At 38.0% G+C, this 18,681-nt stretch overlaps 1 protein-coding gene across 1 annotated transcript in view; it reads left to right on the top strand.

Annotated features, from left to right (window-relative positions):
- The first annotated feature begins 10,773 nt into the window (after positions 1-10,773).
- Positions 10,774-18,681, top strand: part of LOC109397228 (nucleolar protein 58) — a 51,356-nt gene continuing 43,448 nt past the window's right edge. The window contains exons 1-2 of the mRNA XM_029874165.2: positions 10,774-11,004; positions 11,119-11,195. Coding sequence (XP_029730025.2) covers positions 10,960-11,004; positions 11,119-11,195 — 122 coding nt within the window. The 5' untranslated portion in view covers positions 10,774-10,959. The remainder of the gene's footprint in view (positions 11,005-11,118; positions 11,196-18,681) is intronic.

Here is an 18,681-nt window from a genome sequence, read left to right as displayed (position 1 = left end):
GAATTCACGAGGAATTCCTGAAGAAATTTCAGAGGAACTCCTGAAGGAATTCCAGAGGAACTCCTGGTGGAATTTTCAAGAAACTTTTGGAGATATTTCCGGAGAACTCATGAGCAATTCTCGAGGTACTTCTGGAGAATTTCTGAGGAACTCCTGAAGCAATTTCCGAGGAACTTCTAGAGATATTCCGATGAACTCCAGGAGGAATTCTCAAGGAACTCCTGGAGGAATTCAGAGGAACTCGTGAAGGAATTCCCGAGAAAACTCTGAAGATATTCCCGAAGAACTCCTGCAGATGTTTCCGGAGAACTCCTGGAGGAATACTCGTGGAATTTCAGAAGATTTTCCCGAGGAACTTCTGGAGGTATTGCTGAGGAACTCCTGGAGGAATTGCCGGAGCAATTCAGGGGAATACAGGAGGAATTGCCGAGGAATACCAGGAGGAATTCTCGAGGAACTCCAGTAGAAAAATTTCCGGGAACTCCTGGAAGAATCCTCGAGGAAATTTCTAAGGAACTCCCGCAGAAGTTTTAAAAGAACTCTTGGAGGATTTTCCGAGGAAATCTTGGAGAAATTCCCAAGAAACTCTTGGTAGAATTAACGAGGAACTCCTGGAGGAATTCCAGAGGAACTCCTGGAGATATTTCCGGAGAACTCCAGGAGGAATTCCTGAGGAACTCTTGCAAGAATTCCCGAGAAACTTCTGGAGGAATTTCCGAAGGAAACCTAGAGAAAAATTTCCGGGAACTCCTGAATGAATCCTAGAGGAAATTCTTGAGAAATTATTGTGGAATTTCCGAGGAACTGCTGGAGGGATTCCCGATGAACCCCTGGCGGAATTCCCGAGGAACTTCTGGGGGAATTTCAGAGGAACTCTTAGTGGAATTTCCGAAGAACTCCTGGAGAAATATTCTCAGTAACTCCTAGATTGGTCCTCGTGTAAATTATTCAAAAATTTCTAAGGAACTTCCGGAGAAATTTCCAAGAAACTCTTGGGGGAATTTCCAAGGAACTTCTGGAGATATTCCCGAAGAAATCTTGCAGATATTTCCGAGGAACTCTTGGAGGAATTTCTGAAGGTATTCCCGAGGAACTTCTGAATAAATTTCAGAAGGGGAGGAATTCCAAAGAACTCCTGGAAAAATTGCGGAGGATCTCCTGAAGAAATTCTCGAGGAACTCCCGAAGGAATTTCAGAATAACTCTTGAAGAATTTTCCTAGGAACTCCTAGAGAAAAATTTCCGGAAACTCTTGATTCATCCATGAAACTCTGGAGAAATTCCTGAGGAACTCCCGGATAAATTTCCAAGAAACTCCTGAAGGAATCCCAGATGAACTCCTGGTGGAATTTTTGAGAAACTCCTGGAGATATTTTTGGAAAACTCCCGGAGGAATTCGAAGGACCTTCTGGTGGAATTTCCGAGGAACTCCTTGATGAATTCAGAGGAACTCCTTGATTAATTCCGAGGAACTCCTGGAAGAATTCCGAGGAACTCCTGGACGAATTTTTAGAGGAACTCCTGGTGAAATTTCTGGGAAACTCCTGCATATATTTCCAGAGAACTCCTGGAGGAATTCTCGAGGAACTTCTGGAGGAATTTACAAAAAACCTTTAGAGGAATTCCCGAGGAACTCATGGATCAATATCCGGGTAACCCCTCCAAAGAACTCCTAGGGAATACCCGAGGATTTCCTGTGTTGGGAACCACTGATCAGCTCAGCATTCTCTCCCTATACTGCTCGCTCACCGAAGGCGATGAGTCTACCTTTCGGTTGATGCACAAAGTAGTTAAGTAGGATTAGAAGTATTGTAGTCGTCAGCTTGTACATACGTGTAGCGTCTTGTAATGTAATCTTTCATGTCAATAAAGTTACGTTTTAATTTGTTATTCGTTTACACCTGGAGTCGTTCTTACATTGCAATATGTCTCAGCCACCCAGAACTCCAGGATGTAACATCCTGGAGGAACTTTCAAGGAACTTAGGGAACTCCTAGGGGATTTTTTTGGGAAAATTATATATACTGGAGATATCCTGGATGGGTTTTGCATAAATCTTTCGTTCGATTTGAATAGGTCCTATCAACTTATGTAGGAATAACAGCAAACATACGTCCTATTAAAATCGAATGCCAGAAATACTTAAGGATTTGAGGATACACTGTTGGAAATTTTCAAAATAACTGTGGACAAATTTCGAGAGAAATCTGGTAAACATTTTCACGAAAATTCAGGAGGAATTCTACCACAAAATCTAAATGAATTAGAACTCCTTAAAGTATTCCTGAAAAATCCATGGAGGAATTCTAGGGAAACCTGGACAATTAATTAGGATCATATCAGTAACAAATTTTGAAAACGACGTATAATCAATGCTACACCATTGATTATACGTCGTTTTCAAAATTTGTTACTGATATGATCTGAATGAATTTCAGTGGAACTGCTCGGAGAAACTCTTGAATGATTTTTTTGGGTATTGCCGAAAGGATTTCCCGGGGTACTTCTAAAAACATCGTTGGGAAAATCCTCGTTGAATTCCCAGGCAAATCTTGGAAGAATTTGTGCCAAACTCCTCGGAGAATTCTAAGGGAAATCCAGGAGTAATGCCAATAAAAATGCTGTATACATTTCTGAGGATCTCCTGGATGATTTTTCAAAGGGAAGGTCCAGTGCAATTATGGAGGGATTGCCAGGAAAAAAAATGGAAAAAATGTCAGAAAAATGTTGGAGGGAGCCTTACATAAATGCTGGAGGAATTTTTGTGGATAGCTTGGAGGGATTCCCGAAAATATCCTTGAGTACCCCTGGAGATTCCAGCGATACTGCCGGAAAAACGCTAGAAAATGCTGGAGGAATTTTGAAAAACTATAGGAATTTCCAGGGAACGCATGGATAAACTACCGAGGAACTGTCGGGAAAATTCCAGAGAACTCCTGGAAGAAATCTTGCAATAATTCCCAGGGAAATATTTATTAAAAGAATCCCCAGCGAAATCCTGGAGGATATCTCATAAAAATTCTTGAGATAATGCAGTCTGGCAATCAATGTGAAAAACTGTGCTTGGTAATGAGAAAAAACGCATCGGTTTAAGAATTAATGCTTTCGGAGAAATTTATAAAAATATCCAGGAGTATATCACATGAATGCTGGAGAGATTTCTGCAAAAGGATTTCCCGGGAATCCATGAGTAAATTCCTCAGAAAATTCCCATAACTCCTGGAGGAAATCCCGTGGAATTGGTTCCTGAACAAGTTTCTGATTAGCGGCTGTGGAATAATTCCCGGGGAATGCTGCAGTTGCAGTTGCGGTTGTTTCCAATGCAACTGCAAAGCTTCCCGTTGTTTCCGTTTGTTAATTGGCGGTATCAGAGTGGAAGTTGCATTCATCTTGCACCTTCCCAGCTCACTGCACTACACCGACTTACTCTTCGATACCACCAGTGATGAATTACAAAATATATTTACCTGCAGTGAATTGCACATTACGCGGATTGAATGCCGACTTCTTCGTGATAATACTCCGGGGCGGTAAAATCCTGAGGCCTTGTACTATACGCCATTCGCCACACACACGCCGCCTATGCATTAACAGAAGAAAGCATTCTTGGGTTATTCTTGGTGGACCTGCTGTTCCGACGGATCCAGGCCGTGGTGAACGAGTTTGATTTTAAGACATCACCTGGATCTTTTAGATGGCCGGTTGGGGGTGGGGGGGTTATAACTTACTTTCACAGACAAGGCTTGATGGTTGCAATGATGGCAGGGAACACCTCCTTGGCACATTATGGGCCATACTCCTGCTGTCGTGGTTCCAATAACTAGAACGGAACGTTTCTTATTCTGGGAATGTCGGTTTCACGGGTGCCCAGAACGATGCTGTATCCGAGACATATTTGACGATTCGGAAGAATCCGTGGAAAGCTGTCGCGAAAAACGCTGGCCGCCTTTATTTAAAAAACGTTATGTTAGACTATAACCATTTGCCATGATTGAATACTTACCAATAAAACAAAAATTTGATTAAGATTGATGAAAACCACTCCGACCGCAAAACTCGCAAAAGAAAAATGGCAGCTTGCGCCGCTTGCGCTGACCGATCACAACAATCAATCAGTACAGTGTTGCGAGATAATATTGAATCATGGGAGATGCGATATGGCATCGATTTTGTGTAATTATTACACTTCTGCATCGTAACCAGTTGGTTGCAGCTATTTCAGTGTAATATTCACATTCTTTCGACGTGAAAATTACACAGATACGATGCGAATGAAAGTGAGTACTTTATTTTCGTGTAAATTAAGGCAAGATGTAATTTAGCATCGAAATGATGTTATTGTACGTATAAAAATCGCGGTTACATAGGATTTTTTACATAATTTCGAAAATACATCGAGCCGAATTACAATAATTTTTGCTGTGTGCAAAGCTTGATTGCAAAAATCTATGTGCGCGGCATTTACAAACTAGATGCGAATTATTTTTAGTGTACAGTCTCTATGTTTAGTAAGCAAAGAAAAATGTAAACACAAATAGTGACGTCACTATTTGACACGCGTTCTTATAGAGGTAATCACATTCAAATGTATGCGTGCCTTTTTTGTAGATGTAGTTGTGATAACTGCGAGGAAAATATTTGCACTCTTACCCCGGACGTTAGTTTTATCATTGTTTACCCGTTTTACCCAATTCGATTGGGTAATATTTGCATATGCAATCTGAGGGTGTGAACCATTTCGCTTATTCTTTAACTTTTAGTTAAAATTTGACACTTCGATAGTTATTTTGAAAATAACCCTACTCCCGAGCAGGGTTAGTCTTGACAGTTCGATAGTAATTTTTTGTTCGCAATGGTTTGGCTGCGTACTGTATTTTGTTCCAAATAACTACTCGTCTGTCAAATTTCAAATGGACCGCCGTCGTGGTTATTTTTTAACTTTCCGATGGCAAATAACTATCCAAGTGTCAAATTTTAACTAAAAGTTAAACGAATAAGCGAAATGGTTCACACCCTGAGGGTGTGAACCATTTCGCTTATTCTCTAACTTTTAGTTAAAATTTGACACTTCGATAGTTATTTTGAAAATAACCCTACTCCCGAGCAGGGTTAGTCTTGACAGTTCGATAGTAATTTTTTGTTCGCAATGGTTTGGCTGCGTACTGTATTTTGTTCCAAATAACTACTCGTCTGTCAAATTTCAAATGGACCGCCGTCGTGGTTATTTTTTAACTTTCCGATGGCAAATAACTATCCAAGTGTCAAATTTTAACTAAAAGTTAAACGAATAAGCGAAATGGTTCACACCCTGAATAGCCTTTGAATCGGTGTGCACTTTTGTGTGAGGAAAAAATCGCGCTAGTGTTTGTGTGTTGAAATGTCACTTATCTCTACACGGAAAAACGAAAGTACCCTAAACTGAGTTCATTCCACCCAACTTCGAGGTTGCGTGCGGGAAGCCAATTTTGAGTTGCTGGAGTCGATGTTTAGGTAGGTAGTTTGCATTTAGGCGTTTACGGCCAAAGTACCTAAAGTCAAGGTTCTTTTTACTCAACCGTCAGTTAAAATTACTCAACTTTCGGTACTGTGCCACTTACTCAATTTTGGCTTCCCGCATCGAACTCTCAAAGTTGGGTTGTTTTGCTATTCACTCTCTGACAACAATAAAGAGAGCGAATGAAACAGGATGCAAAAAAGAACTCAAAAGTGAGTTTAAAATTACTCAAATTTGGGTTCTCTTGTTTTTCAGTGTATAGTGGTTTCTGCTTTTAGTGGTATTGCGTGTACGTACACGTTGCATTACACCGAAGACCACATTATCAAGATGACTTGCAGTACTGCTGAAAAACGGGAGTCAGTGCTAACAGCGCCACTCCGGATGAAGGTGGCACTATTCATGATAGTTTGTGTAAATTTTCATACTCGCACCAATACACTCTTACACTTTTACACAAGCTTTTACACAAAGGTACACTGCAAAAACTGCAAATATTCATTTTATTGCAGGCTACATCCCAAATTGGACTATCACACTTTTTTTGGTACGCCTAAAAAGTGTGATAAAAGTGCACATTTGCCTCGGATCGTCTCGACGTCTTCGGTGCACTTATTCCTCCATTTACAAGGAATAAGTGCACCGAAGACCTCAACTCGATCCGACGTGTCCCTGCTCTGCAATCACACTTTGAAGGTGTGTGCACACTATTGTGTCAGTCCAATTTGGGGCGCAGACAGCAATATGTTTCGTACACATATATTTTTGCAATTTGTCTGGACAAATGATATTTATGTGTGATACACATACCCAATTATTTTTGGTATTCATCGTTTTGATGTGTGATTACACATAAAAACAATACCGAATGACAAATAAAATCAATACATGTGCTTAAATGTTTTTTTTTTGGAAAATAAAAGTTTTACAAATGATGAAACTTCCATAAAGCAGTTAAAACTATTTATTAACAAGTCAAGAGCTCATGTAGAACGAGCCAAACATCGTATTACACTGGAGAGTCGGTCGTTTGTTAACCAACAGTGAGTGACCAATCGGTCAACTTTGCAGCTCCGAATGATGATCAAAACTGCGCTCTTTCGCCCGAGTTTCTAAATGTTTGTCGATATGAAGCAATTGATGATGACTATTTCGTATTGCTGACTGCACCCCAAATTGGACTATCACACTATTTTTGGTACGCCTAAAAAGTGTGATAAAAGTGCACAACTGCCTCGGATCGCCTCGACGTCTTCGGTGCACTTGTTCCTTGATTTATAAGGAATAAGTGCACCGAAGACCCCAACTCGATCCGACGTGGTCCAGCGCTGCAATCACACTTTGAAAGTGTGTGCACACTACCCAAGTAACCACTAAGCCGTAAAAATTGGCACCAAGTTGGTTCTATATTCACATGAAGAGCAATGTTAACAGAGCTTACCAGAACTACATCCTATAATAGATCTGCTTAAAAGCCAATTTTGGCGAAATATTCGGCTGATATACGGCCAGCTTCAATCTGCGTACCAAGTCTCTGGTGGAAGAGTTGTCAAATGAGAGTCAGAAAAAAAAAAAAAAAAACAAAAAAAAGAAAGTTATTTACCTTCTTTTTTTTTGTTCTGGATGTTTTTTCCATTGAAGTTTTTTTTTCGATTTTTACGGCCTGACCCAGATTCGATCTGATATCCTCGGGATTGTTATTTCTAAGTGGATTTCGTCACATTTCCCATCTGCTCCATCGATGAACCAACAGATCGGTTGGCTCAGCACCGTATTTAAAGAAAAGCAGACAAGTTGGTACAGCGTTGATGTTCCGGACGATCCGATGTTCAGATCGGAAATCGGGCACAAAGTGTCCGCATTCGATGTATAAAATGGTTTTATGGATGGCTGAGAGAGATTTGTAGGAGATGCAGCTAGGGAAGTTTGGGAGGTTGACGAGGTTCAATAACAGGATAATCAAAATGGGGCTCATCGCTCATCGATTAGTTTTGGTGTTCGTCTGTGGATGTGGATAAAACGATTGATACTCCACAGATTAACATCCGATGCATTAATAATATAATCGAGAAAGTAGTTATACATTTTCTGTATCAATTCAATGCTTAAAGTGTCTGATAACAAGCTTCAAACACCCTATTGATCGGAAGAAATTTCCGAGGATATTTGATCGTTTTGCTCCGGATCAGTCGGTGGTTTATTTTTGTTTTGCTTGAAATCAGCTTTGATTGATATAAACGTCATGCAGGCCAAGCCTTTTAACAGCACTGTGAGGCTTCTTATTCGGCTCATAGACACTGGGTTTACAAGCACTATAGCATAGCGTCATATACTAATATACGGCTTATTTCAGTGCTTACTATTTATAATGCCTGAGAACATTTGAAAATTTTCTATAGAGCCTATTGACACGGAAAAGCTTTTTTATGACCTTTAGACAGCTTACAACAGGGCTTAGTGGTTACTTGGGTATTGTGTCAGTCCAATTTGGGGTGCAGTCAGCAATACTACTAGGAGGAATATAGCTGCGATCGAGACTGCGATGATTTAGGTGAAATAACTGAACAATTCCTGGAGTACATGATTTTGTAAACACGTCTCAGTCGCCATTTTTTCACTTTGCGCATCTCCGGCGGCTGACACAGACGCTAAGCATTGGTATTATGTGTGCACTCACATATTTTTTTGCTATGGGTGTTTACACATACCATGTATTTGTGAAACTAATCTAGAGCATAAGCAACAAATATCTTGGTTATATTTTAGGTAATAAAACTGATGTGTGGAAAGACCAATTGGATCGATGTTTATTTTCACATAAAATAAATGTTTGCAGTTTTTGCAGTGCACCTTAGCTCACCAGGCGGCGGTGCCGTCGGTGACGCTTGCCGTTAGTATGGGAAAATAACAGAGTTGCATGTCTTCTTGATAAAGTAGTCTTCGATTACACGTACACTACCTGAGTTACTGGTTGAAAATAGTAAACAAAAATCAGCTGGTCCCGGCAAAATCAAATGGGCATATTTTCAACCAGTAGATTTGCATTAGTGTTCGTGACACCGCGCTGTGAAACCACTATGGGAGCACACTTTGCATGTATTAGTGACATGTTTTGCACCAGACACGGATCTCACGCACACGAATTATCTTCTTCCCTACCTCTATAGGGCACTGCATTGTTATGATTTTGTATGGGATTTTGACGTTTCTTGGCCTTGTTGTTTACAAAATTTCTGTAAGAGTGAAAGAGAAGGAGACAATTTCATGCAGTGCCCTATAGTGACATTTCAACACACAAACACTAGCGCGATTTTTTCCTCACACAAAAGTGCACACCGATTCAAAGGCTATTGGCCTCCTAAAGTGAGGTTAAGTTATGTGAAATCCCATTTCGAATTTTAGTGATTGAGTCGTTTCGGATAAAATTTAATGTGGGATCGGGGTAGAAAAATTCATTTTATCGATAAATTTACCAAAAAAATGATGATTACAAATATAGATAGTAGAGTAAACATAGATCCGCTAAGATGAATCCGTTGTATCCAAACGAACTGTCAAAATCTGTATCCAAACGAGCATGACGTCACGATTTGGACAACATCAATGGAACGCATGACGTCATATTCAATCGTCGCACTTTTGAAAATTACTACTTACACGCTTGAAAAATTTTAGTCAGCGGTGTCCGCGGATCTATGTTTACTCTATAGATAGTAGAGTAAACATAGATCCGCTAAGATGAATCCGTTGTATCCAAACGAACTGTCAAAATCTGTATCCAAACGAGCATGACGTCACGATTTGGACAACATCAATGGAACGCATGACGTCATATTCAATCGTCGCACTTTTGAAAATTACTACTTACACGCTTGAAAAATTTTAGTCAGCGGTGTCCGCGGATCTATGTTTACTCTACTATCTATAGTTTACTCTACTATCTATAATTACAAATTAGTCTATGATTACACCGAGAAAAATTTCTACTCACTGACTGAGTTGGCCTTACTCATGTCGTTTTCGTTTTTGCGGTGGAGCTACACCGGTGTAGCACTTTTGCACCGAAAATGTTCGTTTTTGATTTTCGTGCTACACCGGTGCAGCACTTTTTCTGCACCGCGAATGATAGTGTAGCACTCAAAAAATCGGGAGTGTAGCTGGTGCACACCGTGTCCACCAATCAGCGTTTGCAAAGTTGTCTATATTTTGGTGTTTATACACGCACACCAATGCAACTGCACCGAAAATGTTCGTTTATTCTGCAAAAAGTGTAGCACGAAGCGGTGTAGCACCGCCGCAAAAACGAAAACGACATCAGAAATCGAAAAATCCTTTGTTTTCTTACTCAGTTTCGGCTAAAAGTGGGACAACCCATTGGCAATGGGTTGTCACACTTTCAACGGAAACTGAGTAAGAAAACAAAGGATTTTTCTATTTCTGAGTATTTAAGACCAACTCAGCCACCGAGTAGAAATTTTTCCCTGTGTAAACTGACGGGGAACTGGTATTTCCTATAGATAGTAGAGTAAACATAGATCCGTCGATGATGAATCCGTTGTATTTCGTTTGTCAAAATTTGTATCCAAACGAGCATGACGTCACGATTCCAATTACAACAATGGAGCGCATGACGTCATATTCAACAGTCGCACTCCTGAAAAATACTATTCGCACGCTTGAAACATCTCACTCAGTGATGTCCGCAGATCTATGTTTACAATAGAAATACACTAGAACTCTAATGGCGCTGTAGTCACTTTTCCTATTTAATTAAATTAGTAACTTTTATTGTGATAATTGATTGTTTTCAAGTGTCCAGCTTGAAGAGCATCTTTTGTTTTGGTAAACAAAATTTATTTGACACTTCTAGTACCGCTACTGACGCTGTAAGGGCGTGGCAAACTAGATGTTAGTCACACGAACAGTCGCGACAATGGACTTCTGTGGCTAGTTATTCTAATATGTTTACTCTACTATCTATAGTATTTCCCTTTCAAACTTCTAAATTTTCACGACATAACCTCTACTTTTAATCGCCAATTCAGATTGCATATGCAAATATTACCCAATCGAACGGGTAAACAATGATAAAACTAACGTCCGGGGTAAGAGTGCAAATATTTTCCTCGCAGCTTCACAACTACATCTACAAAAAAGGCACGCATACATTTGAATGTGATTACCTCTATTAGACTCCCATTGGTTTTTACCTATTAATGGTTTTTAAAAATAATCGTGTAATAGGAGTCTCAGCGGTTTCGCGCTTCCGGGTAAACGATTTGCAGAATACAAAACCACACCATAACAACATTTCAGACCAGACCGTCAAAATTGCCTGTTCAGCACATTTTCAATTCTTGAGTTTGTCCGCGTTTGTCTAAAAAAATCTGAATATATATTGTAGCTTACCGATTAATAAATGGCAGGAACTAATTTCTGATTATTCATTACTAAACAACTATTACAATGTTTGTGCTCTACGAAACCCCAGCTGGTTATGCCATATTTAAGGTAAGATTTTCGCTATGTTTAGCAATGAAGAATGTGCTGAATTGAAATTCCTTAAGAATCCTGATAAATTACAGTGACAGCCAATTTCAATAAAATATTTTCATATCTTCGCAGCTTCTGGATGAGAAAAAGCTTCAAGAAATTGACAATCTTTACCTAGAATTCGAATCGCCTGAAAATGCCAATAAAGTGTAAGTAGCCCCAGTACTTAGGTATATAAATACTTATTTTCCTCGTTCAGTATCATTGGCGTGCGTCTACCTAACTCATTTTATTAATTTTATTTTAAGTTAGGTATGGTGTGATCATTTGAGCATAGGTAGTATTCTATTAGAATGTGTAGTGCAACATTTGATGTTGTCTTGCTTTCTACCAAATGCAATTTCACGTTTCTGAGGTCCCCGTTAATTTCCTAAGGAGTGAGGAAAACTGTACAAAACGGTGCCCAAACTATTTTGGGCTGCTCTATGCATTATAATGATCCACAAATGTTAGTTTGGAGTCTAAAACAATCCCTAGATCTTTTATTTTCTCACAACGTGCAGAGCTGTTTAACATGGCGCGGATTTTGCGTTTCGCGCGGATTTCGCGCGTTTTTGCTAATTTCGGCGCGGATTTTGCGGAAATCGTTTTCAAATGCTTTTACATTTGGACATGAGGCTCAACACAATCAGTAAAAAGTAATGAACATTTTCAAATTAGAGTTATGGAGCTGGGCTTTCTTGGTGAAAGCTGTTTTTTATGGAAATTGTAAAAAGACGCCTACCGGAAATTTTGGAGAAACATTTGTTTGAATTTTGAAGTCACATTTAATAGAATCTCATAAAAAAATCATTGGTTTTGTAGACAGTATGTCGTTAAAATTCAGATATTCCTAAAAAAAACAGGTAAGACGCCCTGAAGACTTTTATGATTGCATTCTTAGAAAATTCCACGCATAAAAGGTTGGAAAAACTCTAATGATTTTTTTTTAACATGCAGGAATTTTTTCATTCATTATGGATGAGTTTAACGGAGTTCACGGAATTCCTGAATCAGTTATTTGTGAAATTTATGTAGAATCGATTTTTTTTGCTAAAATTCTGGCAGAATTATCCAAAAAATACGTAAATTTCTGTTGTAAAATTTCTCTTTGATTTCCAGTTGGAACACTCGTTTTGAGGAGAGTTGCGGGAACGAGTATTAAAGGATTTCTTGACAGAATTTTTTGAGGATTTTTTTTTGCAGAATACTTGTAGAAATCGTTGAAGTTTTCGGAATCCTAACTTGTTAAAATCTTCACTGAATTTTCAGACAGTTTTTTTTTAAGTGTTTCCTTTTTTTAAATGTATCTCTTAAAAGTAAAGTTTATTGGTGGTTTATAAGGTTTATTGGTGATATATTATATCAATGGTGAATATAATAATCAATTAATTCCACTTGTACAGGTAATCTTCGATATAACGTACCCTCGATATAGCGTACCCTCGATATAACGAATTCGATATAACGTACATTTTGCTTCGATATAACGTACAACATTGAAACTTTTTATTTTTTTCCAGTAATGATCTTTAGATTAACTACGAAATCACTCAAATCAATGTTTTGTTGCAGCATTAGCTTTGTTACTCAGAATTAGCGCAAATTGAGGAAAAATTTTGTGTACGTTATATCGAAGCAAAATGTACGTTATATCGAAGCACAAAAACGAAATGACTTTTTCGCGAAAACTCTTGTTTTTCATTTTAATTTTTGTGAATTTCACCGATATCATTATTTGGGGTTTATTTCACGTCGAATCCATCAACACTAGCATATAAAATATTAAATTTTTCTCTGCTTCGATATAACGTACACTTCGATATAACGTACAAAGAGAAAATTTATTTGTACGTTATATCGAAGAGTACCAGTATTACTCTATTTGTATCTTTATAAAATAAGTGTTAACGCCACTGTTGTTGCAGTTAAATCAGATTCTAATGAGATTAGGTATCATATAAAATCACACAAATAGGTAGATCATTTCTGATCATTTTCTGTTGCTTCGGGGTCACTTCGGATTTCCCGCGCAAATAAGCATTATTGTAACCGACTATAAATAGGGTAAAAGCTCCCTTAGTGGAGGTAGTACCAATAGTGGTGGTAATGCCAATTTAGCACTATTTCGAACAAAAAGCTTGCAAATGACATTTTTAATAGATGCATCATAACTAATTAATAACATTGATTCAGTTTTGTCCCTGGCCAAGTTCGCAGGGGTTGACGGTATTAAAGTGAAGGAGTTTCATTTTGATTATTGTAATGTAGTGTTCTTTAGTGAAACATATCACCTTTTCAACACTTTAATGCGCCTCCAACGGTTCATCACGAACTGGCTGCTGCAGATGGAGTATGGCTGATCATATGCATCAGACATGCTCGATAAACAGGAGGAACCGCCGGGGCTCAGTAGAGTCTATTCCTAAGCAATAGTTCCAAGTCGGTTGGATTTGAGAAGGTTTTGATGATCGTTACAAATCCTAATAAAAGTATTATAGGATTTGTGACAGGTTTTGGAACCTTTTACAGCCATCTGACTTCAACATGTTGTTTGGGCTCTATTTCCCACGTTTCTCGGTTGATTTTTATTGCATAGTAATTTATTAATGTCATAGTCGCTTTTTCGAATTTTTACAATGTTAGTTGGTCATATTTTCTTTAAATAAAGCAATAAAAATCGACCGAAGAATCAATAGTGGGAAGGAGATTTGCAGCACTTAATTGTGCTGATAGATTCAAAGCTAACGTGCGAACACTTAAACGCATTGTTGACGTCAATGCGTTCGACGTGACATTTTGTACAAAAACTGACTGCTTTATATTAACTGAACAACGTTACTTGTGTATGACTAGGTTGACATTTCTAGGCTACGCTTGAGAAAATGATATGGTTCATCTAGGTAGGACCGATAGGACAATTGAACGAATTTGAATATTTTTAATAGTATTTGTAACGGGATGAAAGTTGACATGAAATCTTTATTATTTTAAAATTTTATTGCAATCAACTGAGCAACTTGGCGTATTTTTGATTATCTCTTAGATGTTCAGAAGTTCAGTTACATGTTTCTGTGGATTTTGGACCGATGACAATTTAAGGACACAAGAGATGAACACAAGTAGAAAACGATTAGCGAAATCAAGAAAACAATTTGACACAGGATCGACTATATTTTAACATACAGGGTTCGATTGATTCGATAAAAAAAACAACATACGACAACTGACTTTACGAGGAGAAAAACATATTTAACCATACCACAAAATCAAACAAGGAGACAAACACAAACCGTGTGACCATAACACTACATAGGCAAATCCTGACTGACTGACCAATTGAAAACTTTCCAATCTTCTACCGTAACTTTCTGAGTCAGTAGGCAACAGTGTCTTAATGGATATCATTTTCCACGTACGGCTGGCAAACTGCTTCTGAAAGATTACGTACTCTTTTCCATCTTCGGGTCTAGTGTAGAGGTTTCAACTCTATTCAGAGTGCAGCTAGAAACCTAGCAAAAAAAAAAAAAAAAAATAACATTGATTCAGTTTTGTGTTCAGGATTTGCCGAAAAACCTATTTTAAACAATTATTTTCCTTAAATTTTTTGCTCCTTTGCACCTATAGTGGTGGTAGTGTTCCTATAGTGGTGGATCCCATAAGAACCCAATGGGATGCGCCACTATAGGAACCAATGTTAAATTTTACCTCCATAATAGGAACCGTGTACCTATAGTTGGTGCAAGTGATTTATTAGCAAAAACTTAAATAAACAATGTTTTATACATTTTTCCTAGCAAATTTAAGTGAAAAACTACCGATTAACGTTTTCAGACTTTTTATTTTGTGGTATTATTGTCTATCCGGTTGGAATCAAGACCGACATTCAATCAAAAATTGCCATTTTCTTGGTCCACAAGTGTCGCAACTGTTTCGCATCTAGTGCGCTGTGTTGCTGACAACAACGGGAAGGATGCGCACTACTTTTGACATGATTAAAAAACGTCGCGAGTTGGGTCGCGTCGCGACTTGATTGTGCGAAGTCCGGTTTGGTGGCGGCCCGACAATATCAATTTTATTCAATTATTTTTCTACAACGAGCTATTAGTAGCACCACTATTGGTACATTTACCCTACCGATCACAGAAATAAAAAAAATGTCATTTGTCCAGTCTTAGTATAAGATAATCACTATAATAGTTGTAAAAATAGTAAAAATACCTGACCTGAAGATATATGTCAAGTGTTCCACGTCGTAATAAATTAAATGACCAAGAAGAACTGCTCTGTGTTGTATGTCGGCATCGGCAGTCAAGAAGAATTCCCAGTTCCAGTGGTTGTCCAGAAATTGCCCAATTCATGGCACCGGCATCACAGACGCTAGAATGTGCGTGAACAATAAGTTTCTGTAGAAAATAATCCATGAAATTCTTAAGAAGTTTCCGATAATACTAGATTTTATTCCAGGATTTCTACCATAACGTTGGTTATAAATTGTTTCAAAACATTCGCCAAGAATGCTCTCTTTTCGGAATCCTAGAGATCAGGAAAACCTATTCTCGTTAAATTGCACATACACTGATTGATAAAAAATCAAAGAACGATCGATTCAAAACTTTTTATTTCAATAAAATGAACTAGCCTGTTTACAACATTTTTCAATTCTTGTTTGATGTATAAGTTGTCATCTAAAGTCATAGATTAATAATAGTTATAAAATATTTTTCATTAGAAATGCTCTTCATCTGGACTACATCAAAAGTCTGGCTTTTTATTAGTAATCTGCGGAGGCAGCCATTGTGAGCCAATCGTGCAGAGAGAACTGTCAAAGTGTAAGCCAAATGAACATGCTTATCGTTCGTAGGAAGGCGTCGTTTGAACGGTATTGCAATCGGAACTAAATAAATTAAAATTATTTATTTTTAATATCGAGAAATTGGTGGCATATGTAAGTTTAGTAAAAAGATAAAAAATTATTGATTCTGCTTTCAAAAGCTCATGCTTATGACGACACTTTTGTTGCTGCACTTGTCGAAAAAACATCCATTGCTACTTCTTGCTTCACTTCTGCCGATATGATAAGGGTAACACTTTTGCAATAAATTTCAGATTTCTTCGATTGCTCCGCTATTTCAACAACATTTTGAAAGAAATTTCTACCATAATTAGAAAATGTAAACAAAACAACTTGAACCACAACGAAGTCACGCACAAAGTTTGAACATCTTGCTTTGTAGCAAGTGTTGGCAGCTGTTGTAAACAAAACAAACAGCGTTGCCGAATCGACATACGTAACTTCCGCTCATCTCTATGTAGAGGATTTCTACTTTTTATGAGCTTCAGTCATCAAAACCATATGTTTTTGTACTGGCGCGGATTTGATGACCTCGGCGCGGATTTGATGACCTCGGCGCGGATTTCAAATTGATTGGCGCGGATTTTGAGGTTTCCAAATCGACCCTTTTGTAACAGTCCTGAACGTGTAACATATTCGCTTCCTAATACTACTGGAAAACTTTTGTGTGTTTTGTTACTGTAACTTATAATATTACATTTTTTACATTAAGCTTCAATAAACTTTTGCAGCACCACGTATGAAAAACTCATTCTGAAAATTATAGTTCGTCAAAATTTCAGCATTTTTTATTGATGTTCAAAAAGTTATAATCTTTTAAATAAAAAAAATATGTTGACCAAAAAATTTCTGAACGGACGATTGTTTGATACACTGTACTACAAAATCCAAAAACATCAAAAATATTAACCTCAAAATTCATATACAGGTACTCTTCGATAAAACGTACCCTCGATATAACGAATTCGATATAACGTACATTTTGCTTCGATATAACGTACAGCATTGAAAAATTTAATTTTTCCAGTAATAACTCTCAGATAAACTAAGAAATCACTTAAATCAATGTTTTGTTGCAGCATTAGCCTTCTTCTTCTTTATGGCTCTATGTCCCCACTGGGACTTGGCCTGCCTCGCTTCAACTTAGTGTTCTTTTTGAGCATTTCCACAGTTATTAATTGAAGGGCTTCCTTTGCCTGCCATTGCATGAATTTGTATATTGTGAGGCTAGTACAATGATACACTGCCCAGGGAGTCGAGAAAATTCTCCCGACTGGAACGGGAATTGAACCCGCCGTCTCCGGATTGGCGATCCATAGCCTTAACCACTAGGCTATCTGGAGACCCCATTAGCCTCTTTACCCAAAATTAGCGCAAATTGGGGAAAAACTTAGTTATATCGAAGCAAAATGTACGTTATATCGAAGCATATAAAACAAAATGACTTTTTCAAGAAAACTCATGTTTTTCATTTTAAGTTTTTGAATTTCACTGAAATCATTATTTGGAGTTAATTTCACGTCGAATCCATCAAGACTAACATGAAAAATATGAAAATTTTCTCTGCTTCGATATAACGTACACTTCGATATAACGTACAAAAAGAACAGAACATTTTTTGTACGTTATATCGAAGAGTACCTGTATTGCCAATTAGTGTACAGTCTTACTCAAGTCTTAGCTAAACTCTCGCCTTCAACAGTATGTCATGGTCTGAGATAACATATATTTTGAAAGTAGTAGGGTAGAAGCTTCAGTTTTGGCCAGCCCGGAGTTTTGGCCATAGTGCGGTATTCAGCCTGTAACGATCTAAATTGGCATAAATTTAGTTTTTACTAGTAGATTCTAATATAATAATATGATTGCAGCTGTTGAAACCATACATTTTGATTGAAAACTGGAAGAAAAACATAATTTTCCTTAAAAAAATCAGCTCCCATATATCTATTTTGGCCAGGGTGCTTCTAATTTGGCCACTCCCATAAGAAATACACGTGATTGGCCAAAATAGAAACCAAAGCTGAGAATATGGCCAAAACTGCGGCAAAGCTTCTATTTTGGCCAGTACCACTTTTAATACAAAAATCAAGTATTAGCCTGATTTCTGCATTTTTCTAATAAAGTGTATATCGAAACCTTTCATTTGACACGTTGGTAGTTTTCATTGGATTATTGGTTATTTTTATAAAAATGATTTCCCTTAGACTGGCCAAAACCGGTGCCCGCACCCTATCACACACATCGCTAACATTATCCGATTTAACATTTAATTGAAACAGGTTTATCTGGATGCCTGATGTCACGCTCTAATGATACTGAACTTGTTTTTAACGATGGCTTGTTCCACTCGCTCCAAATAGTTTACTATGGGATGAGTTTTAAAGTTACCATCGTAAAGCAAACATGAATCCTTCACTCAGCATTCAGTGATGATCGAAAAATGTTGATTTTGTTTCATGAACACACAAATAGCACAAGGGTCATTCCACATCAAGTGTACACACCGCGTGTTATCGGCTGTTTTGGGACTGGTCCTTAATTGCCTTCCGATGTGGACTGTATTTTAGGATGGGTGTGATTTCGTTGGATTGACTGTCGGCTGGCATCCCAGGGCAATTTAGGTGTAAATTCCTTCAGGGCTTGTTATCAAGCTCCGTATATCACTTAGGGGCGATTTCTTCACCCTGGCTTAAGCGTTAAGCCAGGTTTAACTATATGGGTAAGCCTGGCTTAACGGTTAAGCCGAGGTGAAGAAATCGGCCCTTAACATAACTACACAGTTTTTTTTTTTTTTACCAGTT

Source organism: Aedes albopictus, chromosome 1, assembly GCF_035046485.1.
Source record: "Aedes albopictus strain Foshan chromosome 1, AalbF5, whole genome shotgun sequence".
Classification (NCBI taxonomy): Eukaryota; Metazoa; Arthropoda; class Insecta; order Diptera; family Culicidae; genus Aedes; species Aedes albopictus.
The sequence above is the reverse complement of the archived record's forward strand: the minus strand, read 5'-3'. Positions and strand labels throughout refer to the sequence as shown.